This window comes from Gambusia affinis, linkage group LG04 (assembly GCF_019740435.1).
Source record: "Gambusia affinis linkage group LG04, SWU_Gaff_1.0, whole genome shotgun sequence".
Lineage (NCBI taxonomy): Eukaryota > Metazoa > Chordata > Actinopteri > Cyprinodontiformes > Poeciliidae > Gambusia > Gambusia affinis.
In genome coordinates this window covers 27583654-27608947 of record NC_057871.1, presented here as the reverse complement: position 1 = coordinate 27608947, position 25294 = coordinate 27583654, and the positions used below count along the sequence as shown (strand labels likewise).

The 25294-nt window shown below is 38.7% G+C and overlaps 2 protein-coding genes across 3 annotated transcripts; both read right to left on the bottom strand.

The window, feature by feature from the left end:
* Nucleotides 1–537: 537 nt before the first annotated feature.
* man2b1 (mannosidase, alpha, class 2B, member 1) lies at nt 538–13125 on the bottom strand. Of its 2 annotated transcripts, none has more exons than XM_044115624.1 (23): nt 13002–13125; nt 12642–12744; nt 11669–11842; nt 11396–11589; nt 10260–10392; nt 10011–10156; nt 8973–9172; nt 8767–8887; nt 8571–8649; nt 7111–7220; nt 6902–7009; nt 6569–6685; nt 6287–6469; nt 6089–6186; nt 5864–5984; nt 4792–4910; nt 4563–4664; nt 4388–4475; nt 4211–4291; nt 3426–3650; nt 3182–3331; nt 2925–3027; nt 538–1823 (listed from the first exon to the last, which is right to left on the bottom strand). In XM_044115624.1, the coding sequence occupies exons 1-23, from the start codon at nt 13110–13112 to the stop codon at nt 1720–1722; spliced, it is 2970 nt and encodes a 989-aa protein (XP_043971559.1). In that variant the 5' UTR covers nt 13113–13125; the 3' UTR covers nt 538–1719. The 2 variants fall into 2 exon arrangements, with proteins under 2 accessions (XP_043971559.1, XP_043971558.1); XM_044115623.1 differs by lacking the exon at nt 538–1823 and adding an exon at nt 2534–2691.
* A 2068-nt stretch (nt 13126–15193) lies between these two features.
* On the bottom strand, nt 15194–24738 carry LOC122829325 (tripartite motif-containing protein 16-like protein). The gene is made up of 10 exons (XM_044113787.1): nt 24732–24738; nt 24381–24553; nt 23755–23850; nt 22501–22581; nt 21702–21854; nt 20253–20412; nt 20088–20126; nt 18989–19060; nt 18796–18873; nt 15194–16386 (listed from the first exon to the last, which is right to left on the bottom strand). Exons 1-10 carry the CDS (start codon nt 24736–24738, stop codon nt 15827–15829), a joined length of 1419 nt encoding a protein of 472 aa, XP_043969722.1. The 3' UTR covers nt 15194–15826.
* Between the last annotated feature and the right edge of the window lie 556 nt (nt 24739–25294).

Sequence of the window (25294 nt, the reverse complement as noted above, 5' to 3'; positions counted from 1 at the left end):
AAAAAAATAGTTTCAGAAAACGTGTCTTCAAAATTGTCTTTTTGGTAATTCCAGTTTGTGAAGTTTTAAGGTAAATGGAAATGCAGTTGACTCAATTAAGATTGCAGTGATCTAGTTACCCTCATTTTCTTCTTTCCCCCCCCTTACATTCAAAATTTTAGTTTCTTAAAATTTTTGACTTCTCAAAAAAAAAAATTGAATCTTGAGAAGTTAAAAAATAAATAAATTCTGAAACAATTTTTGTTTTTCAGTAAAACCTTTGGTCAAGTTTTTGTCTTTTCAAACTTCATATTTTTGTTAAACTTTTTTCTAAAAAATCTTAGTTTCTTAGTTGAAAATGTAAAACTTTGCATATATAGGAAACTGATTTTCAACTTTTGGAAATGGTCTCAGTTTCAAGTAAAAAAAATTTGCCTTAAAACAATTTTTTAGAAAACCTGAAAATTCCTTTATTTGAAAAGTCATGAGATTTGATTAAAAAAAAAAATCTGAAATTTTCTAGAAAAACTTGACTATTGAAGCAAGAATGACAACAAATGCAAATGACCAGAATTTTATTATAAGATGCTTGTTCAGCTGTAAAAACATGTATGTACATACATGAGTAAAACAAAATATTGCACATGTTGGTCAGTAAATTTTGGCACCAGTTGGTAAAAAAAGACAGTCAATTGTTTTTACAGACATGGAAATAATCCTTTATCTACATTTTCAAATTGTTTACAAATGTGCAGATGGTTCAGAAACTTCACAGTGAAAACAAAATTAAGATTTTTATCCAGTTATGGATAATTCCTGGAAACAAACCTACCTTTCTCATTTTTTATAAAAATAGATTTTTGCTTGGATCCATGTATAGATTGTTCTTTTACCCAAAATATTCCTCATCACAGCTCCAGTTTTAGTCCAAACCATTAATGAATTTAAGTTTTGAGCCACTGATGGAACCTACAGATATATGCCAATTTCAATATTTGCAAAAAAAAAGTTGCAAAAAGTGGGTTTTAAACAGTCTGTTCACATTGTAGCATAATACAGTGAAGAAAAATCAGAGGATTAAAGCGCTTTGCAGCAGAAACTAACTTCAGAGATACAGTCATTGCTCCAAGTTGGAAAGATCCAAAGATCTTAAGAGCTTCCTTTTATTAATAGTCTAGTTGTAATGTTTTATTGCTGCCACAAGGGGGCGGTAACAGGAACAGCATTGTACTGAGGAATATTATGGGTGGATTAAAAAAAGTCCTGTGAAGACAATTTGATAACCCTAAGTGAATGCAAACTGAAAAAGTAAATATTGTTAATATTTTGGAATATGACAGGAAGTGTTGTGGGCTGTTCAGCAGCAGTTTCACTTATAATAAAGTCATTGTTTCAGGTTTTATTCATGTCGTGTGGCTCCTGTCATTCTAACATTTTTGTTGTTGCTTTATTTCACTCCTGCAGTGTTGTCTTTAAATCAGCTGAAATTTGGGTGATTGCTTTTCTGAAAAGAAGACGGTTACAGCAGCGTCTGAAGATGGCTTCAGCTAAAATTTGAAAATTGTGTGATTTAATGTCCATCACTAGTGGAAACAGTAAAAAAAAAAAACCCAAAAAAATCCACAGGCATAAATGAAAATTATTTTCCAATCCCTTTCACTGCAGATTTAAGTGACATTGGAGGAATCCTCAGTTTGGATCAGAGGGACATTTAGCCACCACTGGGATGGATATGATTTGTTATTTAAATGTGACCCTGAGTAAAAATGTTCTGATCTCCATGGGCCTCAGGGTGATTTCCCACGCAGACGGATCCTCAAACGTCTTCAGCAGGGGTTTCTCTTCTGCCAAGAAAAAAATTTTAATTATTAGAGCGTGTAACTAAAAATATGTAAGAGGTGTAATAAAGCCTACTTGACACCTTGTTGGCATCAAACAAAGCAGCCGGTCCCTCCTCAAGCAGAGAACGGCACATAAAACAGAGTCTTTATCGAACCACTCTGCTGTGAAACATTAAGACAAATTTATGGCTCATTATATTCCAGTTTAATTAGAGCCTGGGGGCGTTGCTCTGATTGTAACGAGGCAGCGATTAGCGCCGCAGCTACAGCGTTACAATGTGACAGACACTTCCTGTTCATCCTCTGCTCAGTTTGCTCTGAGCTGCACAACACCAAGTCAGCAGCGACCACTGCTGCCAGACCCCCCCAAACATTTGGCTGAGTAGGAACTGTCAGCTAATCTCCAGGTGAATGTTTCTGAGTAGAAACTAAAACTTAAACACATTGTTATCATTATTTTCCCAAAAAGATGGATTTTACTGCTACACATAATCAGCAACTAAAAGTATAAAACTTGGAAAAGTTGCAGTCAAACATATAGACTGCAACTTAAACTAATTTTTATCAATATAATAATTATTTGAATAATCCTTTTTGGGTTATGAAATACTTACGTGCCAGTCAATTACCAAAACTTGAATTAATTACATAAATGATTTATTAAGCATATTACATTTAATTATGTTCCTCAGTTAAATGTACTGATTTTATTTTTTAAAAATAATGATTTATTGTGTTGAAGCACTTTGCAAACAAGTTAAACTGTCAACTTCAGCACGTTGAACCAAGTGGGCGGGACTAGAGCAGCTTGCAAAGACGTCTGATTGGCTGCTCAAACGGCACATCAGATTTACCTCTGAGGTCAAAGTCTCTGAAAAAAATCAATACACTTAAGTGAGAAACATATGATTATTCTATATTTAATCATATGATAATTTTGGTATTTATTCCCAGTTCTAATAAATGAATGACAGATTTAAATAATTATTTCATAAATTAGTATTTATTCACTATATTTTGGCATTCTTCACCTTCCATAATGTAAATTTGAAATGTTGCGCACCACCCCCCAGTGTATTTGACACGGGTTAGAATAACCTGTACCTTTTTCAGGAGACCAATCAAAACGCTTCATCTCATCTTTCCACTGATTGGCTGAAAGGTTCAGCTCAGAAACACCCAGAACATTCAGAGTGGAAAACAGCTTCTGCGCACACACACACACAAAAAAGACAGAAAATTGTTTAAAAGGCATGTTGAAGTACATTTAATTCATTATTTTTAAACCTAAAAGTTGTTGGAAACAGAATTGGTGAAATATTTTTCTTTCTAAGGAGTGTCATAAGTTCTGAGTGTCCGACCTGAAGGTTGACTGTGACGGGTTGGGAGCTGGCTTTGCTCTCCCAGCTCTGGAACTGATGCTCTAGTCTGAGCAGGACGGACTCCTCGTCCCACTGACTCAGTGTCAGGAGGTGGACAGCAGGGGGCAGCGATGCTTGAAGGCCTGAAAACTTAAAAAAAAAAAAAAAAAAAAAAATCTTCAATTCTAAAACCTCATTTCTTTGTTGTTATTAATCTGTCAGAGGTGCGGTGTGTTAACCGAACCTCCAGCCGTGCGTTAGGGTTCAGGTCTCCCTCTGTGAAGGACAGCAGCGGTTGTGATACCACTTCCTGCGCCAGGGGGCGGTGTGTGTCTGCGGCGGTGGCAGGCGGCTCCAGGGAGAGGAGGTGGCGACCGCGGACCACCAGGCCGTCGGGGAAGAGCTCCGAACTCTCATCAAGGGCTTCACCGACACCGCGGTAGTCGTCATGCAGCAGCCGGCGGTGAAGCTGCAGAGGAACGTTTGTGGTCTCATTAAAGCATGTAGCATTACTGTTAGCCAAACAAAGCAGGGATGATAAGGAACCGGATTCTGAATAATGGAAGTTACGATTGTAAAAAGATAAAAACACACAACTTACAGTCACTGCTGCTAATTATTTTTTTTTTTAGCAATTTTTATGCAATTAATTAAAATGACAACGCAACATACTACACTGTACAAATGCTCAGTCTCCGCCATTGAAGATTTCCTCACATCAGCATGCTGAATGCTTAAGATGGTTTCCACAGCAAAGCAGTCGGACTAATTTTCTGATCTAGCTAATAACTCTTTGACTAATTGAGGTACTTTAGGCCCTCAACCGCTGTTATTAGTTGAAAAGGAAAAAATTGACAATTACCACAGAAAAAATGGAATTTAATACAAGGTGTTGTAGTTAGCCCTATGTCCATTTTTCATTTACTTCCTGTTCTTAATGTTTGGACCCATGGAAGGAGTGGAACAGTATTTTCAGTATTGGTGCTTACTGCTTGTTTTAAACAGATATAAAGTGTAAATATGCTGTACCATGATCTCCAGAGACCCGTTGTATATACTCGCTCCTCCCTGTGAGCGATCTGTCACGACTGTGAGTTGGTCCTTGTCATCCTGAATACAAACATACAGTAAGATGTTTGTAGAATTACAGGAAATGGAAGAAAAAGATTAAGAAAGTGATTAGCAAAAGAAAAGAGTAATTAGGACCTTTAGAAAGGCCCGAGAGTTGATGGGGTAATAATTTCCAGCAATGGGTTCCGTTTGCTTGAGCTGCCATGTGGGGCGGAAATCTTTCCTGTTGGAAACAAATCCAAAATACTTCTCTAACATTTTCTATTACTTATTTTTTAGACGTTATGATATCTAAAGGACAGTTCCTTACTTTCTCTGGAGAACTTCTCTGCCGTTTGAGTCGGTGTAGAAAAACTCTGCGGTTTTAATGCTGGTGTCCAGACGAGTGATCACTTCCTTCCCCTGGTCATCACTGGCCAATAAACAGATTTAAACATAAAGTCAAACATTCACAGACCACATTAAAAACAAGGCGTCTAAAATATTCAGATACTACAGGTACAGATTATTTTCCCAACTCGTAAATATCTGGCCCTCACCTGACCGGCACCGGTCCGACCGTCCACTCCAGCTCCACGGCTTTACTGTCGGGGTAGAGTCGGACCACCTGAGACACCCAGGGAGAGAACCACTGCCGCACCTCCTGCACCACCGAGTTCTGTTCACACAACGTTACAGAATTATTAGAATTTTTTTTTTAAGAATCTATTTTATAACTTAAAGTGTCCTTGGGGAGGGGCATTTACCGTTTATCATTTACCGTGATAAATTTTGCGTTACTATACGATTTTGATTTAATGTCGTTGTAATAAACTCTAATTAACGATGTTTAAAAATCTCTAAAACTTTCTGTATCGTCAGGATTTTTAGCTTTACCATTTTTATACACTCTTTGTTCAGCAGTACATACAATAAATACATTTGAAAATATGACTAAATGTAGTTACTATGTGCAGTTTCACATTTCTTTATGCTGTGTTTCTGCAAGTTTCACCAACTCATATTTAACAACTTTTAAAGACATTTTTGAGACTATTATGAATGAAATATAAAATCTGTAGAGATGTACAAACTACAAAAACAAAAACATGGAAAACTGTTAAGGAGGAACTGGAAGATTCTGTTATTCAACTCACAGTTAATAGGAATAAAAGACATTTTATGAAAATATTTTTGGTCATTTGCAATTTTTTTGTGTAAAAAAAAAAAACCCCAACAAAAAACAGAAAAAAACTAAAGAAAAAAATTATTAAAATCCTGTCTGGTATGAAAAACAGTTTGTTTTTTTAAGCCTAAGCTAGCTTACTAGCTAACTGGCAGGTAAGGTCTTATCAGCTTCTGAAGCTTTTACCTAAAAGAAAGGTCCAATGAACAAAAACATATAAAAGAATAATAATAATAATAATAATACATAAAATATGACAAAATTCAAGACCTACGGTTACCATATTTAGGGTCAGTTTGCATTTTGTTTGTGAATTCAAGACATTTTAAGGCCTTAATTTTAGACACATGGATGCACGGACACCTTGAAATCAATCATTGTGTCAAAGGTAGAAGCCTGTGAGTTTAAATACATAAGCATGAGGTTAAAGGTCAACGCAGTGCTACCTGAAAGATCTCCACTCTGGCCTTACTGCTGACCATGACAGGTGTGGAGGAGTTGGGTCTGAAGATGTAGGCTCCAGAGGTCTGACGACTCTCGTCGTTGTTGCCGTCACTGGCATTGTACCTAAAAAGCCCAAACACACGTTTTTTTTATTTATCATTTATTATTTGAAAACTTGAAGCAAAAACCTGAATTTCAACACATTTTGTTTTGGAAGAAACACCAACCAGTAGAAGTTTTGTGAAAGCTTTATGGCCTGTTTGGTTTCCAGGTTGCTGAGACCGGACAAAAGGCCAGTGTCAGGGTCAAAGGTGACTTGAAGGAACTGAAGCACATCGTATAAGAAACAGTCACCAGTCAGTTTTGATTTCATCACGCTCATTTCTAAGCGTGGTGGACTCCGATTCGTCCTTCTGAACACGTACCTTGTTTTGGATGCTGGTGGGAGCCTGGTGTTGAGGTGAGGACGATGGCCGCCCGTCCTGCAGCAGGGACACAGAGTAGCTGCTGTAACCCAGAGGAGGAGCTTGGACCTGGAACACCAGCTCGTTCCTGGCGAAGCCTCGGCTCCTCCTCACTTCCTGCGTGGCTCTGGACACAGGAAGCACCTTCAAACAGAAAATAAAGACACACAAATAAGAAGTCATAGGGTGGCACACTTGGTGGTTTCCTTTAACTAAGGGTTTGGGAGCAACAGATTGACAAACCTGACAGTCCACGGGTTTTCCTTGAGCGTCAGTGACGGCGTACACCGTTCCGTTGACCGGCAGCCTGACGGGCCAGGTGACGGACCGACCCAGAGGGTTGTACACACTGAGTGAGAACTGGACCAGAGCGGCGAGACACAAACACACTGAACTTCCAATAACAGAATCAATGCAGCTTCACACTGTTAAAATCTTATATTATAGTTATATATGATAGTTCAGATTATATGGACTGGGGTTTTTAAGAACAATTATTAGGAATAAGACATAGTTATTACTAGATCCAGTTTACAATGAATCATATTATGTGTGTGTGTGTGTGTGTGTGTTCACCTTGCTGCTGGACTCGGTTAGAGGACACACACTGACGTTGAGATTATCACAGTAGATTCTTTCAGCAGAGGAGCCAGTGAGGGAAGCCAAACTGTTGCTGACCAAAACCTGGACGAGGACAAACATGACGAATGCATGTTTTATTCAGCATAAAATGATAAGTTTAAACGGGACTAAAGCAGGTGAAACATGATCATCATCTCATGTACCTGGCAGTGTTGCCAGCCTTTGGCTAGCATCTTGGCGTAGTCGTTAGCAACATGTTGTTTCTCTGTTCCTGACACTGCGTCATGGTGCTGAGCCACAGCCATTGCTTTCCCTGGAGACCAGGGCAGAAACTTCATCAAAATTCATGTAGAAATGCAAAAGAAATAAATATGTATACAGCTAATATTTTAGGTATTTTACCATCTCTAGATGCACCAACAGAAGGCGCAGATAGAAGGTTGTGAATAAAGCACTACATTCTCTAATGCACACCAATCATCCTGTTTATTAATGATGGTAAATAAAAAAAAAAAAAAACAACCACAACTCTATCAAAAACTACATATAGACCATCAGGTGCATAAAGTGATGAAAGAACTTGTCATAAGCCACTCACAATAATTAATAAATCAACTAATCGTATGATAAATTAAAAGAAGTTCAATCATTTCCATTTGCATGATTTTCTGTCTTTCTGCCAAACGCTGGATGACAAAAGTCTTCACTCAGTCTGGTGTTTTGGTCTCAACCAGCTCCTTCTGTTTACACATCTTCATCATTCATTTTATTTGTCGTTTCTGTCATCTTGCTTATTTATTTTGGATATTTAAAATGTCTCGCCGTTCCAGTGTTAAATGATTGTTAGAAATTAAAACTTTATTGATCTTTGAGATTCATAAACCATTATTATGCCATTAACTTTATATTATTTGAAAATGAACTCAAAACAAAGATATTATTGTTTATCGCAAGAACTTCTGAGACAATTTATCATCCAGTAAAAGTTGTTATTGTGATGGACCGGATCTAAGAGAAATGCATTACCTGCTGTTAAGATATTAGAGGCAGTAGCCCAGAGCGCTGATTCTTTGGGGGCTACCACAAATTTTTATTATTATTATTTACTTATTAATGAATGCATGTTTTGCAAACACTGTACTTTATCCAGGTCACCAGATGTAGTCCTATGAGTTTTACATAAATAGTTTTTAATTTTTCATATATATATATATATATATATATATATATATATATATATATATATATATATATATATATATATATATATATATATTAGATAAGTAGATAGATACTATCTAATACCATGCATCAGTTCCTACCCACTCATGTATAGATAGACCTATTAATACATATTGTAATTTGCATTACTAGAAGAATGTTTCTTTAATGGAAAGGGCACCAAAGCCAGCTTTAGCCCAGGGGCCCACATGCTTATAAATCCGGCCCTGTCAGAGATGCTTTTTTTATTGTTTCTTCAGCAAAAAGAATACAAGCAGCTTTTAGAAATTTGTTCAACTTTCCACCACCTCTCATTGTTTTGATAGTACAGTGTAGTTCTGGACAGCCTGCAGAGCCACCAATACAGAGATATTCAATAAAAAAGGTTTGAATGAAGAACCTTCAACTGGACAAAAAAACACAAAACATAAAAAAAACTCACTCAAAGTCTCACTGTCACCCTGTCCAAACAGCCCCTTCCTGGAAACTGGACCGCCCAGAACCTCCAGCTGATTACAAGACTGTCAAATTTGAATAAATAAATAAATAAATAAAAATAGGGAAATAAAGACAAATACATCCAACTATAAATCTGAAAAAGTGATTAAAAACCAGAGAAGTAAGTGAACTGTAGTTACCTGCAGGTTGCTGTTGCTGATCCTCTCGTAGCGTTTCAGCGCCGGTCGGCTTGTGAAGTACCCCGTCCAGAAGTTATGAGCGTTGTCCGCGTAGGGAAAGAAATCATCCGTCTTCAGAGGCCTTGATAAAGAGAAATGCGGTTGATATAATCGTTTATATGAACTGAAGTCAGGCTTCACGTTAGAGCTCCAGACGTCGGCTGCACCAGGTGAGGTTAGCTTTGTGAAGCTCCTGCAGGTAGCAGGATGGAGTGGAATAGAGGACGTTGACGTTGCTGCCGTTGCCCTGCTGGTCGTTGACGTAGCGGATCAGCTTGTCCAGGTTCTTGTACCACAGGTTGGCGTTCTCGTACTGGAAGTCTGAGCCCATGGTCATAATGATGTGGTTGGTCTTGTACACCAACGCCTGAGAGGGGAAAAGAAAACAGAAAAATGAATGATTCGTGCAAACAACAGGAACAAAAGCGGAGAAAATAGAGCAATTCTGTCTGCAATATTAAAGAGTTCTAAATATAAAACATACATTTTTAGCTTCTTTTTTTTAATAACAGTTGAAGGTTTAGCTCTTTTTGGACTACAGTTGCTGGAAAGGTGTCCGTTAATGTTTTTCACCGCAAGTATGAGCCTGGTAATTTTGGCAAATAATACCATAGAACTGGGAAACGTTTCATACAGAATGGTACCGAACGCTTTCATGCACACAAGAACCGGTTTTGTCATTAAGCTGGAAGAAAAACCTTGCTTGTTTGTGTGTGAAGAAAATCAGTTGATGTTTTCTACAAAAGTAGAAAAATAAAAGCATAAAGGCTTTAGTTATAAAATGTCAACATAAAAATAACCACATTTTCTGTATGTTTTTCCAAAACTTCATGAGCACTTTTTTATGGTTCTGATGCTAAAAATAGTTCATTTAGAAACAGTGATTTCTCTGGTGTTATTGTTATTTTCTCTCTTTCTGCAGGTGTAGAAGCAGACTTCTACCAACTCCTGTTCCTCTCTTTCTCTCCCTTCACTCCCATCTCTTTCTTTCTTTTCCCACACCTCTCAGAAAGAGAAAGAACATGCCAGAGGTTTATTTATTACCGTCTTCAAAACAAGAAGCTGTTACCTCAGAGCTGATTTTATATGTACTGTATTTGGATAAAACTTAGCTTAGTTTCTGCTTAACAGATAAAGCGAAATAAATTACATTTTTTATGCAGCTTTAAAATTCCACCATTGAGGAGAAACCCGTCTCAACTGACCTGACTCTTGGCGGCGCGAAGGAAACGCTGGACAACATCGTCAACGTTATAATCCTCAAGGTCGGGGTCGTCTCTGATTGGTGCGTCGGCGCACAGCTGGTCCCAGCAGAACCCTTCTGGAGGGTTGTACCCGTTGGGAAGGATTCCTGAACGCAGAATAAGGAAAAAAAAACAACAAAAAAAACACTCTGCTGCAGCAGCGGTCTCAGGTCACGAAGCATGATAGAGGAGTTGTGTTTTTGCTTTTACCTGTGAAAAGGTCGGCCATGGGGGGTGTGAGGCTGTCTGAGGCTCTCCAGAGGAGCTCCTGCTCCTTCGCCTTCATCCTGCGAGTCCGGTCCTGGTAGTCCAGGCGACCGAAGAAGAAGCCGTCGTATCCCATCTGGAGGACAAATGCATCAGAGCTTCGACTGAATCTCACAAGAAAAGCTGTTTTTAAATGCACCATGTTTGGATCTTAATGTGCGCCACACCGTCCCCACCTGACCAGTGAAGAGATTTTCCAAAAGATAAATAAACTAAAACCAAACCCTGGCTCAGCGGTGAGGGTAAAAAGAAAAAAACACCCAGGAGTGTGCAACATAAAAGGTGGACAGTAAGCTCCAGCTGACCAGAGTCAGTGACCTGAACATGGTCGTCAACTGGACTCTACAGAACCCGTCTCGTCTGCCAGCTCAGCTTACTGTAGACAACCCCGGCCATTTTATTTACATCCCAGTAATTTGACAAGATGTCGAGAATGTGCTTTAATAAAAAAATTGCCATTATATAGGAGAATGAAACAAAAACAAACTCCAGTTTGTTATGCAACGAGAATTAATCAACTAAAACTGGAAGTCTTGCTTTATTTTTCTTCATTACAGGATTATTTTGTCACACCCTCCGTCTTTATTACTCTACAAATTAATACATTAATACATATTGTTTAGCATCTTCTTAACCTCTTTGATCCTTGATAAAAACTCTAAATATAACCCTGCATTAACAAGTTTTGGATATGAAGTAACCAAATGTAAACTTAGTACGTTTTCCACAAATATAACAAGAAAGTTCCGTGTAGGTTCTGCGAAAGCGACTGCGAAAGTAACGGCTAAGATTGGCAAAACTTCAATGGCTAAGTTTCAAAAGAGTATCGACTAAAATTTGTAACTGAGCTGTTACCAAGTTAACTTACAGATAAAGTTTAAATAACTGCCATATTGTTTCTGTAACATCTAAGCCCCCAAAGAGCCTCTTTGTTCAACTAGATAAATATCTACGTTCCAGGAAAGTAAGTTTCAGGTCAAAGCATGGCAGCAAGGAGAGTGATTAATATTAAAGGCACTTATTCACCAAATATTGATTGTAAATATCATTCTGTAACAGCCCTGCTAAGCTTCAGCTACCTGTGCAAAAAGAGAGGCGTGTTCGCGGGCGTGGCCAAAGGGGTCAATGTGCCAGGCTACCCTGGGCCAACCGCAGATCCCAAAGGTCTCGTTCAGAAACCTCAGGCCGATGGTCATCTGGTCGATGACGGCGCTGTAGTGCGTCGTGGCCTCGTCGCTCATACACCAGCCACCATTTACAAACTCCAGCCGACCTGGAGGAGCAAGAGTTGGGTCAGGATGAGCTTCCATACTCCCGCCGTTGATGCGAACACACAGCACCGGGCGGTGTACCTTGGTTAACCAGCTGCTTGACCGTCTGCTGCGTGCTGGAGCTCTGCTGCTTCCACCAGCGGTAGAAGAAGCCCGTCTCCACGTAGATGAACCGTCTGTCTGGGTTCTTCAGCAGCTGATCCACCACCGAGTCCAGGATGTACTGAACGCCGGCGTGTTGGATGTCGTTACGATCTTCACACAAATGAGAAAATAGCAAAGGTCAGATTGTTCAGGACCCTGGAGGTCGCAAACTTCAGCACTGAGGACAGACATATTGATTCATGCTTATAAATGATAATCTAGCAATTTTAGTTGATGATTACTGGTTATTGATCACAGAATTCTTTTGGAGCTGTTCCGACAAACAACCCTCCTCTCATTCAAAAGCATATTTACACCACAAGTCACTCATTTTTAAATTACCTACAAATATCACAGAACAAAACTGTTATTCTGTGATCTGGTCATACACCTGTCATAAAACTGTCATAAAAATGTTCTTATGTGGTCTAGTAAAAATGTGTTGACAAAACACACAGGACAGAATAATCCAGAAACATCAACACAGATGCATTATGTGTGGAAATATAAGTGAGATTCATATTAAAATATACAACCGACTTCAGGTTTTACTTGTAAATTACAAATGTAACCAAATTGTTCATTACACACACACACAAAAAGTCAAAGTGTATTTTATCAGGTGCAATATAATAAACTTTACAAAACAAAAAAATAAAATAATCTGTTGCTTCCATGTCCAAGTTTAAAAATGTCAAACGATGTTTTTTCAGCAGTACACAATATAGTTAAATTAGTAAAAGCTAATTAAAAAAAGGGAAAAATTAAGAGCACAAAACTATTTCCACATCTTTAATTGCTATGGCCCAATAAAATGGTCATTGTTTTTATGTCTTCACACATTTAGGGTCAATAAATGAAAGAGTATTTTTGAAAGCTAAGGTTGTTTGGGTTTTGGTTCGGGACTGACCTCCATAGAAGTACTGGTCCACGGTCTTTAGCCAGCCCACGTCGTCGTGTGTGTGAGGAACCAGGTGGACATTCAGCATGCTGGGCTTGGTGGCATGACATGACTGGACACACAAACACACTTCATCAACCCAAATGGCGTTCCACAACCGGAAGTATCAGCGCACCGGTAGTGCTGCTAAACGCCAATGAACCCCATGTTAAAATGACGATAAAAAACTAATTCCCTTACACACACCGACAGCTCAGAAAATAAGAATGAGTGAAAGTGAAAGAAAAAGTTCCAGACCCTTTAGCTCGCAGGTTAACAAAAAATAAAACTAACAAACCTCCAGACTGTAAAACCGTACAAATAACAAACCTGGTATCCGCAGGTGGTGGCGTCTCTTTTCTCTTGGCCGACAGGAAAACTTAAAACCCCGCTGCAGAGCAACAGCAAAGCAGCCACAAAGAAGTAGCAGCTGGCCGCCATGTTGAAAACTAACACGAAATCATATGACATATGTTTATATGAGCTTTGGTCACGTGACTGAATTCCACATGGGAAGTGCTGTGGGTAGTTTAACCCTTAGTGTAGACTGTCAGGCAGGACAAACACTTCTACATCGAAAAAAAACCAACTGTCTTTGAGTTGTTGTTTTTTTTATTATTATTTATTGGAAGAAATTTTAAAGTAGGTTGTGAGGTGAAAAACAACATATTATTTTATTTTGCCTACTCTCCTTTACAAAACTTGAACTGTTGGTGGTTTTGGATCTAGCTGCTGCAGCAAGCACCATGTGATTACGTTTTTGTGCCGATGTATGGGAAGCCTTTCGTGCCATAATCCAATCAGAGTACTCCTTGGATGAAAAAAACAAAACAAAAAACAACAACAAAAAATAACCCTCCAACAGTATCAGCAAATCAAACGACCGCAGCAAGTGGCAGAAATTATAAAACAAAACAGCAGGTTTAAAAGGCATAATATGGGCGTGCCGTGGTGGCATAGGGGATAATGCAACCCATGCTTGGAGACCTTGAGTCCTCGACGCGGCCGTCGTAGGTTCAACTCCTGGACCTGACGATATTTGCCTCATGTCTTCCCCCTTTCCTATCAGCCTACTTTCATATGAGGGACACTAGAGCCCACAAAAACCCTCAGGAGGGGTAAAAAAAAAAAAAGCATAATATGCTTCATACAAATGTGCTTATTTTGTGCATGTCAAGTAATGTTATATTTTTTTTTAACTACTATGTGATGGTTCAATAACTATTAAAGTCAGATTTTTTTGTTTTTCTGCAGTAGTCCTAATCTTCTTTGGCACAATTTCATTGAAAACAAGTCAACTGCAACATTTTACTGCGACTTTACAGCAGCTGTTCAAGCAAACACTACAAAAATGTATAACTAACCACTATGTCACATGCTTTGCTGCTCTTAGTGCTTCAGTAGGCATTTTGGCCTGATAAGGGTTATTGGATAACAAAACCAGACAGTTTCTCATTATGCTCTAGTGGTTTGTTTGTCACCTGATGTTGTAACGGTCATCTTTCTTTAAATGTAGTCAAAAATGAGGAGATGACTTTGTACCGGTTGAGGTTTTTATGAAGAGCAGAAATAGGCCAAAGCCTGTTTTAAGATATGTTGAAGGGTATGCCTAACATTTCTCCATAAAGACAGAATAGGATATACTCTTTTAAGAAGATCTAAATGAAAGCTAAGACTTTATTCTACGGTGGTATGTGCTGCAGCACCAGTAGCTATCATACAGAAATAGGACTGACCTGATAAAAGAACAATGTCTCTGTCCCCATCAGAGACAGAGTCATTGTTCTTAATCTCTGTAGCTGATGGTTGAAAGAAGAATATTGTGAAACATGCTCAACTCAATAGACACACTGCACAATGAACTGATGAACCAGCAGCTTAGTGTGTTTATGTTTTCAGATGTTTTTTTTTATGTTTTTATCCTTTTCAGATTTGTAATAAGACCATTGGCCATTTTTGTTTAATATTGAAATAATCAAAATCATATTTTCTATGCAATGTAATAGCATACCCACATTTTCATTTTCTGATTCCTTTTATGATCAATACATCTCGTTTCTTTTCTTCCTTCTTTCCAATGAACCATTGATACACTTAGTTTAATTTCCAAATTACAAATATTTATTTGTAATACATATATAAATCTCTTGTACAGACATATTGGGAAGTTAAATTTAACATGTCTGTTATTAGCTGCTAGCTTGATGAAATGCACTTTTATTATTTGTTTCCAACTACACAGTAAATCTGAAGCAGCTCATAAGCAGCTGAATGGTTTGGCTCAGTAAGGATTTTTGTAACAGAAGAAAACCTTCCTGGCAACCAAGGCAACTTTCTTATCAGTTGCATTCTGGGTAATTGTTCGGTTTTCTCAGTTCAAATCCCAAATAAAGCCATTTTGCTTCATAAAAACAAATTCACATTTTCTTAAAGGTAGCATATTGTTGATAAGCAAAGATAAGACTTCTTGTCTTTATAAACAGCATGTTTTAGTGGTTAGCATACAAAAATATCTGACAGCGTTCATGTTTTCAACACCAACCTGTTTATTTAAAATTCAACTGCACACGGCAGAAAGAAAAACAGGTTATTCACATTCTTTGGAAGAAATGCTGTTAGTCATTGTGTTTCTCTTCCTCTTTGGTAAATTTGTTTCCGCATGCAGCTGCTTCTCGTCAATACAGCTTTCACATACTGTAAAAACAATGCCACGTGTCATGTTGCTGCTTTCTCTACGATTTAGTCTAAAATGGGATTATGGCCCTTTTCTTTGTCTTTCAATTGTTAAATTCTCTCCTCAAATCTTTCATTTGCGTTCTGTGAGTTGCTCTCAACTAGCTCCACTAACATCTACAACTGGTTAACAGCAGTTACGACTCTTTGGCTGCATTTTACATGAAAACAATAATGATGTTTCTGATTTTAAAGATATATTTAAATATAAAATAATATGTTAAATGTATGTACAAAATATATATTTTTAGATATATATTTAAAACATATTTTAAATATATTTAAGAAGATTCTTCCGAGCAGGTTTCTGATTTTAAATGCTAAAATCAGAAACAGGCATTCAATTGAATTAAAATAATTTAGTTCGGCCATATTTCTTCCAGGTTTTTGAGCGGCAGATCATCGCTGTTACATAATGACCTTTAGATCCTGCTAGCATTAGCATTAGCTTCCGGGTGTGGGCAGATGAGCAGAGTGGAGTCCAGGTCCAAGCGGAAAGCCGGGTACAGCGGTTGGGAGAACTGGCACTGAAAGGTGTGGAGGAGTACCACCGTGTCCGAAACACTGTAGAAAGACAAGGTCCCTTTCTGTCGCTCCAGCAGAACCCCGATCCGTGAGCAGGACGGGGCGGCCACCGTGGTCTTGCGGTTGTCGTGCCACGCCGAGTAGCCTGCATGCGTGCACCGCAGCCGCCAGGAGTTCTCGTTACGGCCGAGCAGGCAGGGCCTTCCGCCGCCTTTGCGTCCGATTGATAGCGACGTGACGCCAATGTCGACCCATCCTCTTCCCCGCCACTCCACCTCCCAGTAGCTGGCAGGGCCAAACTGGCCCTCCCTGCACAGGACCTGAGTCACTGAATCAAAGCGATGTGGGTGAGGTGGATAGGGCTGGGTGTTCTCGCCACAGTGGACGCCCTGAGGCTCCTCCAGGAGAACCAGAGTGGGGTGGGCTGTGATGGCGTCCAGAGAGAGACGACATGAAACTGAGGACAGCAGAGAGAAAAGTGAGATAACTCTTAAATACAGCAAACGGTATCAATCAATCAATCAATCAATCAATCAATCAATCAATCAATCAATCAATCAATCAATCAATCAATCAATCAATCAATCAATCAATCAAACTTTATTTGTATAGCACATTTCAGCAGCAAGGCATTTCAAAGTGCTTTACATCAAATCAAACACAAAAACACAATGCAACATAGAATCAACAATAAAACACAACATTAAGTCAGATTCCGTCAATAAATTTGCAATTGATTACGTTTCAAATACAACTCTAAACAAGTGGGTTTTTAGTTGAGATTTAAAGGAAGTCAGTGTTTCAGCTGTTTTACAGTTTTCTGGAAGTTTGTTCCAGATTTTTGGTGCATAGATGCTAAATGCTGCTTCTTCTCGTTTGGTTCTGGTTCTGGGGATGCAGAGCAGAACCAGAACCAGAAGACCTGAGAGGTTCTGGAAGGTTGATACAACAGCAGCAAATCTTTAATGTATTGTGGTGCTAAACCATTCAGTGATTTATAAACTAGCAACAGTATTTTAAAGTCTATTCTTTTAGCTACAGGGAGCCAGTGGAGGGACTTTAAAACTGGTGTTATGTGATCTATCTTCCTGGTTTTGGTGAGAACGCGAGCAGCAGCATTCTGGATCAGCTGCAGCTGTTTGATTGATTTGTTGGACAGACCTGTGAAGACGCCGTTACAATAATCAATACGACTGAAGATAAACGCCATAAACGGTACAGACATTTTGAGGGGTAGCTGTGAAGTGATAAAAAAACAAATGTCTCTGTGCCCAACAGAGACGTTCTTTATCCCTATAGCTTATAGTTGAAAGAAGAATGTTGTGTAAAAAAGGTGGAGAAAGATGAGCTGATGCAGCAGATGGAAATTGAGAATTGAGAGATTTATTACAGGCAGTCATGTCAGGCTCAGTTATGTAAATGTGGGGAAATGTAGGCTTTAAAATCCAGATATTGTTCCATGTTAGCAGTGGCTAGTACGGAACAGTGGCTACATACTAGCCACTGTTAAAACAACAAAACAAACAAACAGAAAAAACAACATTTCAGACAGGCAGAGTAGACTGTGCTTCAGCACCACCTAGTGTCTGTCTGTGATCGTCTTTGGCACAGCTAGCTAAAAACAAAACTAACTGGTGTTTACAAAACATTCAAATACATTAAGTTTTGGAATTTATCCAGAAAAATAATTGTAGGAGAAGCTAAGGGCACTAAATGTTTTCAAAGTTAGCAAAAAGTGCTAAAGCACTAAATGAAAAATTTGCTCTGAGATTAGCAAATTAGGAGATAAGAGGAATGTAAATGTTTTTCCTCTAATCTAAAAAAAAAAAAGACATTCAAGTCTTAATTTAAACTTTTACATTTGGAAACAACAGAAGCCGGTCAGGATTTGGCTGGAACTATTTAGCACATATTTGGTTAATTGATGAATTTGAACTTTAACAGAAAAAGTTTAAATTCATTTTCTGCTAAAGAAAAATGCAGACAAAGAAAAAAATGTCTGCATTTTTATTTGTGAAATATGAAGCGAATAGAATAAATATTGTAAAGAGGATTTTTTGAGACAGATCCAACACATGTGCACATAATTCTATTTGTTGATTTCTTTTGTCCCCATTGAAAACTAAAGCAGCTATTTTTGCAAAGAGAAATTTCAGTCTGTACATGTGCAAAGCTTGCATAGCAATACCCCCAAAAAGCTGTGACATGTACCAACAGATGCACTGTATCTGGCAGACTAATTTAAAAAAAAGCATGCCACACTTTTCAGTTTTTTACAGTCCAGTTTAGCACAACAGTGTGTGTTGGCTCTTCACTGTGCTCTCATCCCCCCAGCTTTCTCCATTGCTCCTGTGCTGTAAAGGACGGTGCCAGGCCAAAATGTGAAAAGTCGTCCAGTATTTCAGAGGCCGTTTTGACACTGACTGACAAAAGCCTCGCTCTACCTTCATCCTCCTCCACGTCAATTATTAAAGCCTGACAAGGTGCCGCCACATTGACATGTTGTCAGGCGGAACAGGTAGCAGCACCGGTCTTAATGATGAACCAGAATGTCATAAATACATCATGAATGTCATTCATTATGGAAGGCAGGCCAGACCAGGGCTTTCTGATTTCCATACCAAGATTCTCATTATGTGGTAAATAAAAGAACAAACGGAGAGAGGGATGAAATGGAAAGATGGAGAGGAGAGAGGTGGGGAACTGTTCTGTTTAATTTCCTGATTAGGATTTCCTTTTGCATGCACCCATTTTCCTCTCAAACGGCAGACTAATAGTCAGACTAAAACAATTGACTATTGCAATTTTCCTGCATGAGTGTGAACTTGAACCAAGTTTATTCACTTTATTCAAATAAAGTCCTTACATCTGAGTAAAGCCTCCCTCATCCTCTGATCAGGTGGTTGCAGGCACAATGTGGACAGAGGAAACGAAACTGGAACGGCTGGAAAGGTTGATTATAAAAAAAAAAAAAACAAACAGAGAGGAATGTAATAAAAAATGTTTGTAAAGGAATTTTTATCTCGGAAAGAATTACACATCTATAATCTTCCACATACCCCTGCTGTTTTGTTGCCCCACGGATTGGGATCGTTGAGGTTTGGAGTTCTCCACTCCGTAACTCTGGCCACCTTCCCAACACGACAAAGACAAAAGCATTTATTTAAAAAAAAATCAAAAATATCAACTAACTTCACACAACATTTACGTTGGCTTCACCAACTCAAATTGGTGAAGCCAATTTTTTGGTCTTAAAAAGTCCGAGATTCTTTAAGACCATGATGAATACAATTCGTGGCCTAGGACAACTCTTCACACTCAGACATGTTCGTGTGATATCAGAAAGAACATAGAATATATTTGGCGACATATTGCTGTACTTTTTTACTTTTACTTATTAATTTTATTTTGAAGTATCTTTACTCCTTCTTGAGTAAAATGTCTGGATTCTCCACCCACTGAATGAACAACAAACATGTTTTAACCAAAAATTCACCAGACTCAGACACACACCTGCAGGTTTTGTTAAAGTTTTATAAATTTTATATTGAAAGAAACTGATTTGGAAAAATCTTCTTTTAGCTGATTTAAAAAAAAATAAATAAATAAATATAGCCATTTTGGTCCTTAAAAATGACAATAAGGACCAAAACAGAGAGGAATATAATAAAAAATGTTACATTCTTCCTATATGGTCCACTTATATTTGGTCCATCTGATTATGTCCTTTTTAAACATTAAACTATTAATAGTTTGATCAGTTTCTCAGTACTTGAGTAGACTTTTTACCAAATACTTTTTTTTACTCTTACTTTAGTAATTTCTTGGGACAGCTGTATTTTACTTTTATTTGAATAAAACTACATTGAAGTGGTGATACTCTTACTTCAGTAAAATGTTTCCTACCCACCTCTGATGTATTGTAATTTCCATTGGTAAAAAATTAATTCTTTAGAGGATTGGGCACCAAAGACAGATCAGCTCAGGGGCCCCGCGTCCTTGAACATCCGGCCCTGCATGCTCGTTGTCTTTTATCATTATTAATTAAGGGCTGCAGCGTTAAATGTCATGTAAAAACCTCAGACAGGACTCTCCCACAAAGGGCAGGACACGGAGGAGTGTGCGGGTGCATTTGAGGATCGCGTTACTTAAGCTTACCGTTTACAAGCTCTCTAACGGGGACACAGTTCTCATTACCTGGAAGAAAAACAACATGTTGGACAGAGAGAATGAGCCAGCTGGGTCAGAGGTCAGGAAAAGGCTGGTGGGTTTTCCCCCAAATATAGTAAGTGATATTTGGCACTGCGGGTGATTCCTCCATACCCACACGGCCAATCTTGTCGACCTCCTCCCTGCAGACGTCCTCGATGCAGCTGCGGAGGCGGCTCAACGCTCGCCTGGCGTCGCTGAAGGCCTCCGGGGCCAGGCTGAAGGCCCCAGGGGGCCGATTGGCGGCGACGGGGATGAAGAGCAGCGCGGTCGCCTGAGGTGGGAATGCAAAGACAAGAGAGTGGAATATTACACCCTTTGCTCTCCCTCGGGAAAATCTCGCTAACTCATTTATTCCTCTCATCCGTCCCTCCTAATGTCTGAGCATCTCTGTTAGAGGAAAAAAATCTTCCAAGCAGAGTTTCATTTCCTGTGGGGTCCCTAATGACACGCTCATCTTCAGGACAAAATAAACTGTTTTCAATATTTGTCAAAGTCAGTTTTCAGTCAGTAAAACTCAAGCGCTTTCAAGGTGAGTTTTCAAAGGCAAATGAACTAAAGAAGACACTTTCAATTCACTTTTATATGATATAATTTATCACTGTTAATAATATAAAATAAAATAATATGTTGCATTTTGCATTCTACAGTAGGGACTAAATATAGTAAAATATAACAAAATGTTATGCTTTGAAATGTCGTTCTTACACCTTTACACACCTGACCGACATGAAAGAGTTAGAAACAAAAACCCTCTAAAATACTATTAAGCTTTCTGGCATTTAACAAATATAAATAATTCTTGTGATTCTGCCTGACATAGAACTGAACTAGAAAGGTTTGGTCCGATTTGAGTGAGAAACAAAATATCTATCAACTATAAATAACACATTCCAAATTTAATCAAACATTAGATCACACTTTATAGTAAAACTGTGTAGTTTGAATATCAAGCACTTTCAAAGAAATTATACGGAAATAAAATACTTTCCAAGCCTACATAAGATTCAATTTCAAGACCTGCAAAAACTGTCAAAAAGTTTGATACATAGATAAATAGAAAAAAAAAGACACGTTAAAAGTCTACAAATATATCAAGTATAGTAAAGTAAAAAATAATTAATGTCTTATTTCAATTTAAATAATTAATTAAAAATATGGACTAGTAATACTTTTAAAGAAATGAATGTTTTTCAATATCCCAAATCTTGTTTCTATTGACTTTAAGCTTATTTATTTATTTATTTATTTTATTGCTCAATAATTCTTTTTCCACTTCCAAAGCGTTTCTTGTTTCTCCCAGTGGCTCCCTTCATTTCCTAGTAAAAGGACATACATGATGCTGCCGTCACCCGTTTCCAGAAACCGTCTACTCGGCAGGCGGCTCCTGTTATTTCTCTGGAATAAACCCACAAGTCGCAATCCAGCTCAGATAGCAGCAGCTCAGTTTTCTTCTGTCTCTTCAAAGAAAAAAACTAATTTCCTAAAGCTGAGGCTTTGATTTTGTTTTTTTTCATTTTTGAATTTTGATGTCGGTGATTCCTCCCTCTTTTGCCCCGTCACCTGTGTCAGCCGGACGTTGTCTGCGGTTCGCAACAGCTGGCCGATCTCCTCGTCTCTCCTCCTCAGCTCCTCCAGGTCCGTCTCCAGAAGCGCGATGTCTCGCTCCAGTCTGCTGACCGCCGCTCGGCCCTTCGCCTCCAGCAACGCTCCCACCTAAAACACAGACTCGGAAAATCCACCACACGTGCCAGGACGTAAAATACAGCGTGTTTCTAAAATTAGATTCAGGAACTATCCTTGTATCTAGCCGTTTCAGATCATTGAATGCATTTAAGCAAATTAAAATTCCTGTTTTTAATTTGTTTAAATAAACTCTTTTCCTCAACTTTTATCTAAGCTTAAACGGATTCGTTTGTGTTTATAGCTCTGTCATTCCTTCCAATACCGATATTACAGCTTTGAGAATTGGCTAATAGCGATACTGACCCGATACGATAACAGCACGAGTCATACACAGGGTTTCCACACGAATCACCAACTCAAATATAGGACTTTTAAAGACCATTATGAATTCAATATAAGAACTGTGTTGCGACAAAAATGTACAAAAGACAGTAAATTGGGGATACATTTGCATTAGCCCATGATGAGCGTAAAAAAAAATGACACCTATCAAGGGTGTGTTAGCAGCTAGTTAGCGGTAGCCTGAACTGCCCCCAGTCACAGAACGTAGAATGAAGATTTGTGCGCAGGCAACCCGAACTTTAACCTGACAGAAAGAAAAAAAAACTACAGTTCTAGTGTTGGGTAATTCTGCAGTGCCATAACAAACCCAGAACTTTGAAGTGCTACTTTTCACCTCGGCTTTAGTTTTTTCCAGGCGGTGAGCGATCTCAGCGAACAGAGCATCGCTCTCCTCTAGAACAGCAGAGGACCAAACCTAAAAAAAAAAAAAAAGAAGAAAAAAGACTCATGAGATTGTGTGTAGTGAAAGGATAAAATAAAGCCACATAATCCAGATTTGACACAAATAAAATCATAATATATATTTTTTCCAATGAGTTTATAAAAAAAAACAAAGTTTGTTGTTTTAGGAATAAAAGTCATGCCTAGGAGGTTGAAGGAAGGGGTTTCTTGAAAAACCGAGTTGCTCAGAATAAAGGACATAAATTTGTTTTGCACTGAAACATGATACGGTAATTAAACTGAAACAGGATGTCTGAGTGAGTGAGATGTCGGAGTGCAGGCTTCATGTGTCTGCTCAGCTGCCAACAGAATCATAAACACATCAACACCTGTGCAAACCAATAACAGACTTTCCATTTTGTCAAATGGCATCATTAAAAATCAAATAAAATATATTGGTTAAAACAACTTTGTAGATCTATGTTGAGCTGAGCCTCATATTTGTTCTGTCTGTTCTGTTTTAAACTGTTCAAAAGTAAATAAAAATATAAATAAGACTAAACTCTACGGGTGCACCAATCTTAAAAAAAACCCAAACTGACCTGCCAATTCTGATTTTGCCCGATATTGATTTTTTTTGCCTGAAAAGTTGCTAAATTTAACAACAAAATTGTGAGGTTGTCAGCGGGGTGACTGTTGTTAAAATAAGATCAATTTCACATGTAAGTTTCAACCAATCACTGATCTCTCAGGGTTAAGGGACTCGGGCCGATTTAAAGGCTGATAGCTACAGCTAACTTGCTTATTCCAAAGAAAACCAACAAAAGTTGATGTACTAAATGAAAAAAACATTTTCAAATCTCGCGTACGGGGCTGAAGTAACAGATTGCTTCGCTGATGCTCAGTCATCTCCCAGACAACGGAGGTGTTTCCACAAACCGTTCCCCGTTTCAGAGAAATCGGGAGGTGTTGGATGACAACAGGTCATTTCTTCCAGGTTAATTCCACTGACGCCAGCTGATTTCTCAGAACTATCTCTTAGACAGATGATGCTTCAAGCGCAAACACATTTCGACCTCTTGGGACTTCGGCTTGACATAAATAATTAGTAAGTTCTTGGAAACTCTTCACCATGTTCATAGAAACACTGGATTAACAGAGAATAAGGGCACCGTGTGTGTATTTGTGTGTGGGATGGTTTCGTTACCTTCTGGGACTCCAAGCTCTGCTGCAGCTCTTCCAAGTCCCTCTCTCCGGTCCGTATCCTTCCCTGAACCGTCCTCTGGGATTCCTGGAGCTGGAGCTGAAAGATCACCGGACAAACCAAGAGGTGGCTGATATCAGCAAGACACCAGTGCAAATATAAAAGTTCTTGACAACTGACTTAGAACCTCATATGCATTTAGATACAATAATTCAGATTTTGCAAACGCCCTCATCTGAGCTAAACTGGACTGTTTATTGGATTCATCCAAAGAATCCAATAAACAATCAATTATCAACTTTTGCAAAGTTATTTGAAACTTAAGGAAATGTTGAGTGTATGATGTCAAACTAACTTACAGTCACATGGGAAAAATTGATACAAGACCAAGCACGGAAGTACAGGGCAATTATCTAATCAAAAAACAATGACTTTGTTATCTTTTAGTGTTGTTTGACTTTGGTTTTAGATCAATTTTCGTATTTGAAACCATGAACTTTGATTTTTGTTATACTACTGTAACTATATCATCCACTGTATTTGCTCCACCGTAACCCACCGGACTAAAACTCCACCCGTACAAAGCTTTCTTTGACCGCCCCTGTCCCACATCCCGTCTAACCGGGTACCTGTCTCCTGGCTCTCAGCGTGTCCGCCCTGCGCTCCTCCTCCTCCTGGTCAGCCTGGCACAGAAGGCAGTCTCCGCTCCACTCGGCCTCCGCCTCGGAGCCGCTCCCCACGGGCTCCAGACCGAGGCGGTGCTGGGCGCACAGCTTCTCCGCCAGCCGCTCCACCGCGTCCACTTAGTTAGATGTCTGGCAGCAGCTTTTTGAACTTGCGACAGTCCAATGATGCTTTGCTTAGACAAGTCATTAATGTGTCACAATCTCGAATGAGCTAAGGCATTAATAACAATTTCTAGATGACACTATTTAATGCAGCAATATTTTGTAAATGACAAACTTGAGTGAACAAGAGACTGGACATGACTATCTAAGGTAAAGCCAGAGAAAAATTTACCCCAAGGTTCTTGAAGAATGATTTGGCATAAGAGGCTATAGAGTACACATAGTTTTTCCTTTTGTTTTAGCCATAAAAAGTTTTTTAGCAATAAAAAACTTTTTGGCCCAGGGTGTTCCCCGGGCGTCTCTGGGGAAAAAAGTTTTTTAGCAATAAAAAACTTTTTATAGTTTTTTCTCAATACTGGTTTCTTCTTTCCTGTCTTCCTAAATGGACGTATTCATAAATTGTTAAAGACGGACGACGTTCTGGGGGACGGCACTGCAACTTTGACAGATGATTGAGCAAACAGGGATTGTTCATAAAATGTTGAACAATACAGACAACTCTGAACATTTCCCTTATGAGACTGTTTACAACAACAGAGAGTCTTCAGTCTGAGGTAAATTTTGATTTACTGTAATACTACTTGTTACAGGATAACCTTCTTTTGTTTATAGAAATTCAGATTCAAGGAATGTGCAACTGCATTTTTGAATGTACATAATGTGATTATGTGACTAGAAATAAAATATCCTACAGA